This window comes from Carassius carassius, chromosome 3, assembly GCF_963082965.1.
Source record: "Carassius carassius chromosome 3, fCarCar2.1, whole genome shotgun sequence".
Taxonomy (NCBI): domain Eukaryota; kingdom Metazoa; phylum Chordata; class Actinopteri; order Cypriniformes; family Cyprinidae; genus Carassius; species Carassius carassius.
In genome coordinates, this window is record NC_081757.1 from 42,086,403 (window position 1) to 42,100,870 (window position 14,468).

Genomic DNA, 14,468 nt, shown 5'->3' on the forward strand with positions numbered 1-14,468 from the left:
AGACAGCATAATTTAAAATACAAGAAAGGAGAGCAGGGAAATATTTGAAATGCAAAGGACTAATATTCAAAATTGTGATAAGCTAAGGACAAAAAAAAATATTTAAACATTTCCTCCCATTCAATATGACGATGCAACAATAATAATATTAATAATAATAGGAACAATTACGGTTATTACTCTCAATACTTTATTATTAAAATTAAATAAATAAAAATTCACAGTTGAATATATATATATATATATATATACATATATATATCACACATATATACAGTACAGACCAAAAGTTTGGAAACATTATTATTTCTTAATGTTTTTGAAAGAAATTTCTTCTGCTCATCAAGCCTGCATTTATTTGATGAAAAATACAGAAAAAAATATGTAATATTGTGATATTATATTACAATTTTAAATAATTGTTTTAAAATTTATTATACTTTAAATTATCATTTATTTCTGTGATGCAAAGCTGAATTTCTAGGATCATTATCACATGATCCTTTAGAAATCATTCTAATATGATGATTCATTATCAAAGTTGGAAACAGTTCTGCTGCTTAATCTTTTTTCAGAACATGTGATACTTTTTTAGCATACTTTGATGAATAAAAAGTAAAAAAAGAAATAAAAAAAAAAAAGAAACTATGTTTTTAAAATATAAATATTTTGTAATATCAATATACACTACTGGTCAGTAATTTGGGGTCAGTAATTTTTTTTTCATTCTTTTTTTTTATAAAATCAATACTTTTATTCAGCAAGGATGTGTTAAATTGATAAAAAGTGATAGTAAAGAATATATATTTTTATAATTTTTTATTTTATTTTTAATAAATGCAGGCTTGAAGAGCAGAAGAAACTTCTTTCAAAAACATTAAAAATAGTAATGTTTCCAAACTTTTGGTCTGTACTGTATATATATATATATATATATATATAAACAACAGCAACACTATTAAATAGTTTTTATTTTTATAGCACGATAGTAATACATTTCTTGATTTTAATAATATAATAAAATACTTGAATTACTACTGACTGAATTATTATCTAAATTAATACTTGAATTAAGTAATTATTATAATTAAAAATATATATTATTTTATCATTGCTGTTTTGGTCATTTATTTAAAAAAAAAAAGTTTTTATTTGAAAAATTAAATCAAATAATCATTACTATAATACTATTCAAAATACAATTTAAATAAAATAATAATAGAAAAAACTATAAAACACATAATAGAAATAATAATAACAATAATATTTTAGATAACAATAAGATCACAAAACTATGGCGATTTTAATTTCTTTGCTTTAAAAACGTTCAACTCAAGAGCTTTGTTTTGGTGGAAAATGCAGAATATTATTGAGAACAGATTTACAAAATTAATCATTACAAATTTGGGGAAGATAGTTGGTGCATGTGACATTTTTTAAAAGCATGTTATTAGTGACCAAAACTCACAGTCATGGAACTTAACTTGGAGAAAAATGATTGAATCAGAGAATCTGCACAGAGACATGCTGCAACTCATATGCTTTAACCTGAGGTACAAACGGTTCTGTGATAATGAAGAGCACGCTAATTAATACCCATCGCTCACAGATCTCTGAATGCTAGGATCTTCTGGCTACAGAGGCCAAAGCAAGGTCTTCTGTGAGAAGCTGTAAAGCCCTTGTTTGGACTAACCTGTGTGGTCTTTCCAGAGCCAGTCTCTCCAACGAGCACGAAGCTCTGATGGCGATTGAGGATGTCGTTAAAGCGTTCCTTGTACTCCCAGACGGGCAGCTGCAGCCTCTTCTTGAGGATCTCGTAGAAGCGCGGCGTGTGAGGCAGGTTGGTGAAGGGGTTGATCTGCTGCTGCATGGCCGTCTGCTTGAGCGAGAGCATCCCGGTGATGGGTGCGACGGAGCTGAGGGACGCGCTGGACGCCTTGCCGTCTCGATCCCGGTCTCGATCGCGATCTCGGTCACGATCTCGGTCCCGATCCTTCGACCGCTCATCCCGATCTCGGTCACGGTCCTTACTGATGGGAAGACATCAAGAACAACACAAGGATTTAGTTCCCTGGCAAAAAGTTCATGTTCAATCTGATAACAATCATAAGAACTTGATATTCACGCTATGCATTTATGCAAGCGATTGCATGACTCGGTTACAAAACATCTTATTAAAGGGGTCATCTTTTTTTCCATCACTTTTACATGTTGTTTGAACAAAAATGTGTGTTGGCAGTGTGTGTATACACAACCACTCTATAATGATATAAACCTCAGTCGTGGTATTGCTGGCCCGAGACTCAAAACCACAACCTTAGAGTTAGGAGTCAACTCTCAAACCATTAGGCCACGACTTCCCTATCAATGTGTAAGACCCATTTAATAGCAACTTATTGACCTGCCAGTAATTGATTTCAGACAACAAACTCTGAAAGTACAAGTACAAGCACCATAACTACTGAAGTTGAAATAATGCAGACAAACGGCTTTATGTAATAGAGCTGAAAGTCTGTTTTAGTGTTTAAATTTATTGTTCAAAATCAATTCTCCTGTGAAGCAAATGAACGGGATTTTTTTACTTCTACTTCACCCTTAGTTTTACTACTAAAAGATGAGTGCATTAGAATTTTTTTTGATAAATGCTTGTAGTTTAGGTTGAATAGTGAACAGCGATGCCTGAAACTGAAAGGCACAATATGTAATTTTCTGCTTTAAAAATAGCAGATATCACTATATCTATGTTATATTTTTTTTTTTGTTGTGTACTTACATTATCCCGACAGTTTCCACGAACTTTAAAATCCGGAGAAAATTATAGTTTAATTAGAAGACACGGCACGTTTCTTTATTTCCGTTTTGTCGCCCGTCTATGGCGTCATATAACCTTTGACCCCTCTAGTTTATCTAACTTCCTGCGGAACCGCCAAATACAAAGGTGAACAGAAGCAAAGACGAGACGAAGAAGAAAAAGTAGTAGCTAGCCTTGATCGAGACTATTATATTTTATATTTATATTGTTTATATTCGTATTTATACCTCAATCAATAACTTAGTTATGGATCATGATTATGCTTGGCCTGCACGTTCTGTGAAGCGCAAACGTACGGGTGAAATAAATGACCTGAGAAGGTTTTGGGACGAAGAAGAAACGAGACATGGGTAAATATTGGAGCTGCATTTCCAAGATAGAGAGAGCTTCGTGACAAGCTGAAACTACAGAGAGATGCTTGCATTCTAATAAACAGGTATGCATCCATTCAGCTAACTGTATCTATCCGTATATTTTGTGAAACGATGATGTCTTGTGTAAAGCGCAGATGGACTAGCTCTCATGTATAGTATAATGTAAATCTACATGTGTTCTATATCTAGCTGGATAAAGTAGCTTCAAATGCAGTTCACTATCTTGTTCGATATCATAGTATAAACGTAGCCTAATTATAATTATTAACGAAAGGCAACCGTGTTTTTTTTAACATATATTACTACTAGCTAGATGGAATATTGATTTGATAGGGGTCTCATAATTCATATATTTCTCCGTTCGAAAATACGTGATTGTCAAAATACTAAGGCCGGTGACACACTGGCTGCGTGGCGTCTCTGCTGCTGCTGCTGTAGGTGACATAGAGGGAGACCGCTGACAGACCAGGCTCTTGTCTTCATGACAACAATATCTATACTTCATGTTGAACATAAATATAAAGCCTACTGATAAAGGACACCGTCAACAGTATTGACGGCAAAATAGACTTATGTTTGACAGGTGCAATATTTGAAAATCGATAATTATTTATTTATTTTTTAAATTACATTTGTATCTGAATTTATGTCAACCTATAGACTTTCAAACATCAAAATGTCATGAATTAATATGTATTTGTGTACAAAATTACATATAAACATATTTTCCTATTATATTTTGCCTGGAAACGCTTCCAACACGCGCGCGTGTCGCGTGAAAAATAGGCGTCGGTTCTACTTCTAGCATGAGACACGCATCTCACACAGGCAGTCTGCAAGCTCTAACCTATTAACATGGGAGCCGAATTAAAAACTGACACGCAACGCAGCTGAGACGCTTGCGCCACGCATCGTGTGTGTCGCCGGCCTCAGTTACGGCGCTGATCCACTTGTCCGACACGACTGTCGCGTGGTGTCGCGACGCCTCCCCACATTTGTACGTTGATGGGCGTTCCTCTGTTTGCCGCTATGGGCGTGGTTTTGACCAAGCGGGAAATGTTGCTTATTTAAAGCATTTGTTCGAGGAAGTGATGTGTTTTGTGGATTTCAGTCATGAATCGAATAAGAGAATGATCATTGTAGCTGCTCTGCTCTACCTCCGGAGGAAGAAGCCACGTCGTCGGCACTGTGTTCACACTATCCGGAGTGAAGTTGTCCGGCGCGAGTGTGGGGAGTACCACCGCCTTGTGTTGGAGCTCCGGCTTGACGACGATATGTTCAGGGAACATTTCAGGCTGTCCAAGGAGCTGTTCGACGAAAGTTTCCGCGCATTTTTGAAGTAGGATGTGACCTGCGAAGAGACTTCCCTCCGTCTCCATATGCTCTACTTCTATTGGATAGACACGTCGCGTTTGACGGACTTCATTTGCATAAAGATGGGCATCGGCCAGCTTTTTGACGCACAACACTTTTTCAAATGAAGCGCCGCCTCCCCGGAATGCTTTGCAGGTGCGACAAAGTCGCGTGACGTCACCCATAGGAATATAGTGGAGCGCGGCACGACAGAAGTGTCGCACGGACAAGTGGATCAGCGCCGTTAAAATGAGTGAGGAATGTGGGGAGCGACAGAGCGCGTGTTCCAATGAACAACAACTCCCATGAGCCTAGGCTCTTTCCCGACGTCATCAAAGTACGTCTCATGTTATTGTTTTGATTGAGTGACCCCTGGTGGCCAAAAATTCCATACTGTGCGTTGAAAAGAATCTGATTTTTCTTTAAATGAATCAGTTGAGTCGGCTCTTAAAAGAGTCTGAATGATTCGCTCACAAACCTGATGAAACCAGTTTGGTCATCAACTCACGTAACTAAGTGCGAAAACATTTTGGCAATACAAATAAATTAATAAAATGACATATTTTGGTAAATAAAATAAAATAATAATATTTGGATGTTTTAACCAAATTTTACTAAAAACTCCCGTTTTGCATAAAATAAATAAATAAATAAACCATATTCGTAAGGTATTTATTTATCTGTAACATTTACGATAGTCTCAGCACCACAACGTTGATGACCGAACCGATTCACTCAGATAAACGAATAGTACAGAACACAACCGAGAACCGATTCAATAGAATCGTTTAAAAAATCCGGCATAACAGAACGACTCGTTTAGAATTCAGAACTAACGTACTACTCATAACTAAAATTAAACCCAAACAATAAACAATTAATAAAAAAAATAAAAAAAGTTATATTTAAAAAAAATATATACACAGTGTCAAGGAAAACCAGCGATAAACAAAGCAGGCCGCCAAAACCCAGCCTCACTAACATAAGATCGCAGGAATTACTCGCTCACATCCCAAACACTAAACATTTTAATCTTACTTTTTTAAAGTTAACGTTAGTTTTTAGAGGACAGATTTTCAGAGTCTAGTTGTGTGTCACATTCCGACACCGGTAAAGTCACGATTACACAACATATTCACACTCAACATCATCCGCTGCTCATTTAGCGGCCTAACCGCCTCACACAGGCTTCATGTCTGCTTCTTTACACACTGCAAACCATAAGTGTAAAGTAACTACTCCAACAACATCACAACACACACACGAGAGAAATGTAAATAAAGCTAACGTTACGTCACCGGCTGCAGCAGCGCACGTGCTAGAGCCGTCAGTCACAAAGACTCTCGAGATTCTGAGCAAACTACGCGCTTCCTGCGAGCTACAGTAACCGCTCCGGAACACAACAGAGCTTTTTATACACAAAATGTATTAGCAACGATGTCACTATCTGCAGTATTAAACCCACACCAGCACAAGAGTGTGGACATGCTAGCACAGCCTAGCCGCTCACTGCTAAAACACTCCTCCAGCTCAACTCACCCGTCAGAGGACCTCTTCTTGCTCGACGAATAATCATCGCCTAAATCCAACCGATGCCGCTTTGACATATCGTAAAATAAATATTAATAAGGCCAAAGAGAAAAGAGTTTGGTCGGTTTCTCCACCGCAGCCGCTGCTCTCTCTCTCTCGAGCGCGGCTACAAGACAAGATGGCGACCGGAAGCACTTACCTCATCATTATTATTTTAAGTGCACTGAAGCTCAGCACTGCAGCAGACTCCTCTGATTATGCATAGTATTCGTTGCAGTATATTTTGGCTTGGGTCGCAAGAGATGTATACTAAATAATGCACGTTGTGGGTTGTCTGCATACTGTACCGGAGGATATTATATCTAGCGCCAAATAAAGCAATTGCACAACAGTTCCGGCATCCGCCACATGAGGAGCCACAGAGTCTGTGACCTTGGATTTTTTTTTTCTTTTTTTTTTTTTCGTTTTCTCTCTCTTTCAAAACAAACATACAGAGATACTTAACGTCAAGCAGAACACAAGCAAAAATTGGGGATACATAAATAAAAAAAATACATCATAGAGGGTAAAACATTACATTTTACAAATAAATTTTTTTTTTTTTATTGAGAGATTTTTTTTACTTTTCTTCTTCCTAGTGCCTTGGATTTTCTTTGCAAGTCGTAACTGCTGGATTTTTATTTTTAAGTAATAAACTGTAGTTAAAGGTAACAACCATTTGTTTTATTTTCATAAGAAAGTACATTTAAAATATATTTACCTTAATAGTGATATTGAGTTAAAATTGTAATTAAAATCGTAAGCAACTTCACAGAAAATTCAAATTTCTGCATTATAATATTTAGCAGTAGCTTATCAGCGGTGACTGTCAAGGTGATGTCTATGTGACAGAAATATACAGTACAAATCATGCAGTTATTTAAAGAGTAACTAAACCCTAAACCAACTTTTTTTTTAGTTAATGATCTATAATAATGGGGCTTTATTAGTGCTGTTCATTGATTCGAGTAACTTTTTTGACATTTGAGTATAAAGTGTTTTAATTCTACAATATATGGTGTAAAAACGTGTGAGTGCTACCATCTTCAGGTTGAACGGTGGCTACTGCAGTTGATTTTTCCTAGTGGGTGTTGCGGTGGCAAGTGACGTAAGCGGTGGCAGGTGACGTAAGCAGTTTCCAGCTCACCACGCCCGTTGGTACGAGCTACCACGCCCTTGGCAGTATAAAACCATCAAAATCACTGTAGTGAGTCAGGAGCTGGAATTGCGAGTATTGGTAACGACCAGGTCACCAGGATAGACTAATATAGCATCTAATTAGCATAGCAATTATATAGTTATTTAGATCTTCAAGTTAGCGTAGATTTATCTGTATTTAGTACAGTGGTCAGGATGGTACGGAGGTGTGTTGCTGGTTGTGACAGCACTGCTGGACTGCATAGTTTACCAGCAGACTTTAAAATTAAGCGCCTGGATCCAGACTGAAGCTTGTGTAATTCCTAGTTAAGCAGAAACAGAGCAACAAATAGAGGCAGAATAATTGTAGCTGCTATTCCAACCAAGCCAAAACTGATGTGTTCAACACAAGAAAAAGAATGATAGTGTGCATTTGATCAGGTATAGCTGAAGTACAAGTATATTAGATTAATTATGTGAATGCTTGGCTAAAAACATGTGACTTTAATCTAGATTTAAACAGAGAGAGTGTGTCTGAACCCCGAACATTATCAGGAAGGCTATTCCAGAGTTTGGGAGCCAAATGTGAAAAAGCTCTACCTCCTTTAGAGGATTTTGCTATCCTAGGAACTACCAATGGATTGTAGTGTGGTAGAAGACTAGTTAGGTACACAGGAGTTAAACCATTTAGGGGCTTATAGGTATAATAATAATTTTTCACTGATACGGAACTAGCAACTGCAATTTGGACTACCTGTTTGTTTACTGAAGATGCAGGACAACCACCTAGAAGTGCGTTACAATAGTCCAGTCTAGAGTTCATGAATGCACAAACTAGCTTTTCTGCATCAGAAACAGGTAAAATTTGCTTAGCTTGCGTAGCTTGCCAATGTTTCTAAGATCATTTTATTATTGATATATAAATTCTTTATTGTCCTCTATAGAGGAAGTTTTTTTCTAAGGTGGAAGAATGTTGTTTTTGTAACATTGGAAATCTGATTTTCAAAAGACAAGTTGCTGTCTAATAAAACACCCAGATTTTGACTGTAGAGGAAGTAACAGTACATCTGTCTAGATGTTAATTGTCAAGAGATTGCATGTGCGAAGTGCTAAGTTTATTTAGCTCAATACAATTATGTGCATACAGGAGTATGCAGGTTTTATTCACGGCTCCTGGGTTGAGGGCTGTAATAAAGCACACAGAGATGGAGATCATTGGAAGTCTTTTCAATATAACTCAAAATATAAAGCAGGAGAAAATACAACCACTCCAACTCAATGCAAACAGAAGCAGAATCAATGCAAGACAAAAGTGAAAGGAAAACTGAAGGCTTAAATACAAAGTAGAACAAAGAATGAACCAAACAATACACACCTGAACTGAGGACTGAATGAATCAGTAACCATGGAAACAAATGAAGGAGTGGATGCTGAGTTGCCATATCCTTCATACTGATATTAATTATATTATTACATTATTTCTTGTTTGACTATTAATCAAGTTATGGCAAGAGTGAAATGTGTAACCTTATGTGCGCTTATGAGATATTAAAGAATCCTGTTCTACCCTGTATTTCTTTTCCTCAAGATTAATGTCCACATATTATGTGTGTGTCACTGTTCTGTTACTCATCGCCTGTACAAGCATCCCCATGACGTTGAGAAAGGCTTGATTGAATGCAGCCGTTTGTGCATTTTCCTCCCTCCTTAAAGGTCCTATGACATGAAAATTTCACTTTCTGAGGTTTCTTTATATACATTTTTGCACTACATACATTAGTACTTTGTTTAACGTTTGATCTGTTTACATTTTTCTTCAATAAAATTTACTGGTCAAATGTGTACTTTCCTTTTTAATGGTGCATGTGGATTAGAGCAACAGGTATCATCAAGCTAAATATCAATATATCATCACGTGGGCGACGCTCCCCGTGTCATCTTATTGGGTGATCAACATGATAAAACGCGGCTATACGCTCCAGTTCGCTCGCAGACCACCCCGCTTCGGCGGTGTGATTATGACAGAAGTATCAGAACAGAGCGTCCCGTTGCTACGAGCAGAAATATTCTCTCTCCTGGCCAAACAAGCAGTAGAGATAGTACCCGAGGAATGGAGAAATTCAGGGTTCTACAGCCGTTATTTTCTAGTTCCGAAAAAGGACGGAGGTATGTGCCCCATCTTAGACCTGAGATTACTGAACAAAGCGCTCGCGAAACGCACGTTCAAGATGATAACTGTGAAGCAGATCCTCGCGCACATTCAGCCCGACGATTACTTCATTGCAGTGGATCTAAAGGATGCATACTTCCACATCCAGAAAGGCCCCACATCACAGGCGCTTCCTGCGTTTTGCATTCGAGGGTGTGGTGTACCAGTTCAAAGTGTTGCCGTTTGGGCTCGCTTTGGCTCCCCGCGTATTTACAATGTGCATGAATACAGCACTCGATCCCCTGAAGCTCAGTGGAATTTGTTCTGGTATCAACAACGTCTCTGCTGCAGCACAGAACTCCTGAACACACCGACACACAGTTGAAATGCTTGCTCCAAAAAGATGTCCAACACTTCTGTACTCAGAGCCAGTTGCAAGCTTCCACAGTGCAATGGGCTACTCTCTTCTTTAGAGGTACACACACGCGGAAGTTTGTGTCCCGTCTCTCCATCGCAGGACGCAGTTTGTTGCACAAATAAATAAACGTTCCCTTATCGAGTCGGTCTCTCGACATTACGTATGGGGAAATCCATTTCCTCTAAATTATGAAGTCTGATTGAATAACTCTTTTGCTTGCAAATAGCCAATGGCGCCCTTGCCCTCACCTGATTGGCTGACAGCCATCAATATAGGTGACGGTGGGCGCCAAAAACCTCAGAATCTTTTTTCTTCACTTGAGACTGGTTTCGCCGTGGATTCACGCATACATAGCGGAAAATTGTGGAAAATTATCCCCTCTCGCGTTCCGGTGATTTTACTCTTATAATGTCTCTTTGCCTTCTAGGCCATGTCGAGCTACTGCTCACATCGCCGAGAAGGCGTACATATCGGCTGGACATGCAGCATCTGCCCTCCACACGATGGCAATCCTGCCGGTCTTCCAAACTCGGCTCCTGGGGTCCCTGGACGAGGGAAGCCCGGACCCAGAGTCGCTCAGGAAGCTGCACACGGCAGCGGATCTTGCTTTCGCGGCGTCGAAGAAGGTCGCGCAGGGAATCGGCCGCAATATGAGCAGCCTTGTGGTCCTGCATCGCCATCTGCTAAGATGATGCCTCATCTCCTGCCGAAACGGTCTCAAGCCCCCCCTGCAGCGAGGTCCAGGTCTTCTTCAGCGCAGCGCCCGGCGGGATATACCAGGCGCGCGTTCCCGAGCGCGGTAGAGCGTCGTGAGCCAGAGCCACCATTCCGCCAGAGGCAGCTCAGGAAGCCCCATTTTGGTACTAAACCGGCCTCTAGCAGCCAAGGGCGCCCGGCGGGCAAGAAGGAGCAGTGTTCCTGATGCTCGTGCCAGGGGGAAGAGAGCGTGGGACTTGTTCGTCGGACCGCAGCGAAGAGGGCGTGTTCCCGCCCAGAGTTCGTTGACGATGTGAATGTTGTGAGAATGAAACCGCTGTGTTCTGTTTCAATAAACATGCATTACATGCCTCAGCAAAAGAGCTTTCTTCCTCCCTCTACTATTACCCACTACATAAGCGAAGCCTCTCCCCCGAGAGATGTTTCGCAAAGCGGAAGCTCGGGGAAACCCGAGGAGGTGACTATGTATGCTCCCGTGCAAGAAGCCGCAGACAAGTCACCTGCCATTCATATAGCGGTCAGTGCTTCCCCGGTGGCTGGCGCGCAGCCCCCGCCGCAGCATGCATTAATACCATCTGTATTGAGTCATCTGAACGCGTGGGCAACGCTCCCCGCGGCATCTTATTGGGTGATCAACACGATAAAACGCGGCTATACACTCCAGTTCGCTCGCAGACCACCCCGCTTCCGTGGTGTGATTATGACAGAAGTATCAGAACAGAGCGTCCCGTTGCTACGAGCAGAAATATCCTCTCTCCTGGCCAAACAAGCAGTAGAGATAGTGCCCGAGGAACGGAGAAATTCAGGGTTCTACAGCCGTTATTTTCTAGTTCCGAAAAAGGACGGAGGTATGTGCCCCATCTTAGACCTGAGATTACTGAACAAAGCGCTCGCGAAACGCACGTTCAAGATGATAACTGTGAAGCAGATCCTAGCGCACATTCAGCCCGACAATTACTTCATTGCAGTGGATCTAAAGGATGCATACTTCCACATCCATATAGCCCTACATCACAGACGCTTCCTGCGTTTTGCATTCGCGGGTGTGGCATACCAGTTCAAAGTGTTGCCGTTTGGGCTCGCTTTGGCTCCCCGCGTATTTATAAGGTGCATGAATACAGCACTCGCTCCCCCGAAGCTCAGTGGAATGCGCATACTGAACTATCTCGACGACTGGTTAGTCATCGCACGGTCGAGAAGCGCTCTCGAGGAACACAAACACAGATTCCTCGCCCATCTGACAGGTTTGGGGCTGTCTGTGAACATTCAGAAGAGCACGCTGCAGCCGCGCCAATATATCACATTCCTGGGTATGATACTGGACTCGCGCACTATGATCGCGAAGCTGTCAGAGCCAAGAATCCAGTCGATTCACAATACACTAGCCCTCTTCGTTCAAGGCAGAGCTATCCCCTTAAGAGCGTTTCAGAGGCTGCTCGGTCTGATGGCGGCCGCAGCCTCCATCTGCAGACTGGGCTTGTTGCACATGAGACCGCTTCAACACTGGTTACAAAGCCGAGTGAAGCCGCGGGCGTGGAGAGCGGGAACGGAACGCCTTATAATAATGCGTTCATGTCTCGAGACTCTGGCGCCTTGGTTCGGCACGACCATATTTGAGCAGGGTGCTGCTATGGGCAAAGTGGTCAGACGTGTAGTGGTCACCACGGATGCTTCACTATCAGGCTGGGGAGCCCTATGCGATGGCAGACCAGCATTCGATACGTGGACAGGGGACCAGACGCGCTTGTCACGGTTCGTGAACGCACCGTCTCCAGCTGTAGTCATGTTATGTCATGTTGATTGGTTCATGTGGGTGTGGCCACTGATCGCCTGATCAGCGGCAGGTGCATCTCATTCCAACCGCCTATATAACGCCCTGTCTTTCGTCTCCTGTTTGTCAGATCGTTGTTTGAGGTCCATGTATTGATGTCTGTTCGTGCTCCTGTGTTCCTGTCCTTGCCCTGTTTCCTGTTCGGTCTACTTTGGATTATCACAGTCACTCACGGATCATCACCACGGATCACCGATCTACCACCACCGTCATCTCTACCAACGCACTCAAATCACCTACCCACCTGTCTGTGCTGCCATCGTGGTTCCTGCGTCACTCACCAGCATTCATCCATCACAACTCCTGTCAATAAACTACCTTTACTTGCATCTGCCTCCTGTCCTCCATTGTTAGCGTCACAGAACGATCTGACCAACATGGAGGCAGCGAGTAACCAACCCTCCTCTCTCGAAGCTTTCCTCAGCGCCAGTGTTCGGAGGATGGACTCCCAGGAGCGGACTCTTAACGACACTGGTCGCGCGGTTCAGGCTTTAGTGACGCAGGTGTCCGAGCTCACCCAACAGTTCCAGCTATTACGAGCTCCCACTGCGCCACTCACACCGCCTGTTCCACCAGCACCATCGGAGGCCCCCTCCCAACCGGAACCACGCCTCCCGATTCCGGAGGCTTACTCAGGTGAACCCGATTATTGTAGAGCTTTCCTTAACCGTTGTGATATGCATTTTGCCCTCCAGCCTAGAACGTTCGCCACTGAGAGGGCCAAGGTGGCGTTCGTCCTGACCCTGCTCTCTGGGAGGGCGGCATTGTGGGGAACAGCGGTGTGGGAGAACCAGGACCCATGCTGCGCCTCGTTCCAGGCCCTCTCCGCCGAGATGAGACGGGTCTTTGATCGGGCCGCCGCAGGACGGGAGGCGGCCAGGAGGCTGGCGGAGTTGCGCCAGCACGAGAGATCCGTCTCGGACTACTCCATCGAGTTCCGGACCCTGGCGGCGGAGTGCCATTGGAACGAGGAGGCGCAGTGGGACATGTTCCTGCATGGGCTGGCTGACCGCGTCCAGAGGGAGATCTACGCCCTGGACCTTCCCCCGTCGTTCAATGGACTCATTGAGCTGGCCCTTCGGGTCGACGCACGTCTGGCACGGATGGAGAGGAGGGGGCTACTCAACACCCCATCCAGGGGACCGGCAGACGTGCGGTTCAGCGGCGGGGACGTGGCCAGCCCCGTCTACGATCACGAGCCCATGCAGGTAGGGCGAGCTCGGCTTTCCCGGGAGGAGAAGGAGAGGCGGAGGTCCCTGGGCCTTTGCCTTTACTGCGGGGGAGCCGGACATCAAGCCCACGCCTGTCCGGTAAAAGGCCAGGCCCGGTAGTACGTATGAGGCTACTATCGGGTGGGATCTCCGCCGAGAAGACCTCATCATCATCATTATCATCACCATCATCTTCTACGCTCCTCCCGGTATGGCTGCGGTGGTCAGCACAGACACATCACTGTCAGGCACTACTGGATTCCGGGGCAGAAGGTAACTTCATGGACAGCACATTAGCCCACAAGCTCCACATCCCCCTCAGACCTCTTCCGCACCACATCACGGTTCACGCCCTCACTGGTCAGCAACTTCCCACCATATCATACATCACTGAAGACATTACACTCATCACCTCTGGCAATCACTCCGAAACCATCTCTTTTCACATCCTTGACTCTCCCCTGGCACCCATTGTCCTCGGACACCCTTGGCTCCTCCTCCACAACCCTAGCATTGACTGGCTCTCTAACTCCGTTTTGTCTTGGTGTAAAAGATGTCATGAGTCTTGTCTAGTGTCTGCCTGTCCGTCTGTGTCTGTGTCTGTGTTGCAGGAGGAGGCGGTGGATTTGTCTAACGTGCCCGCTGAGTACCTCCATCTGAAGGAAGTGTTCAGTAAGTCTCGGGCTGCTTCTCTTCCTCCGCATCGTCCTTACGACTGTGCCATAGATTTACTATCAGGTAAGTCTCCGCCTAAGGGCAAACTCTATTCACTTTCTGTTCCAGAGAGGGAGGCTATGGAGAAATATATTTCTGATTCTCTAGCTTCTAAATTCATCCGCCCTTCCTCTTCTCCTGCGGGGGCGGGGTTCTTTTTTGTGGGAAAGAAGGACGGATCCC

The 14,468-nt window shown here is 43.1% G+C and overlaps 1 protein-coding gene across 2 annotated transcripts in view; it reads right to left on the reverse strand.

Annotated features, from left to right (window-relative positions):
* LOC132127189 (ATP-dependent RNA helicase DHX15) overlaps positions 1–6,292 on the reverse strand; it is a 37,220-nt gene extending 30,928 nt beyond the window's left edge. The window contains exons 1-2 of one of the 2 annotated variants that reach the window (XM_059538899.1): positions 6,269–6,292; positions 1,694–2,030 (exon numbers count right to left, since the gene is read on the reverse strand). In XM_059538899.1, the coding sequence (XP_059394882.1) occupies positions 1,694–2,030; positions 6,269–6,276 (345 nt within the window). In that variant the 5' untranslated portion in view covers positions 6,277–6,292. The other variant, XM_059538888.1, reaches the window with a different exon arrangement.
* Between the last annotated feature and the right edge of the window lie 8,176 nt (positions 6,293–14,468).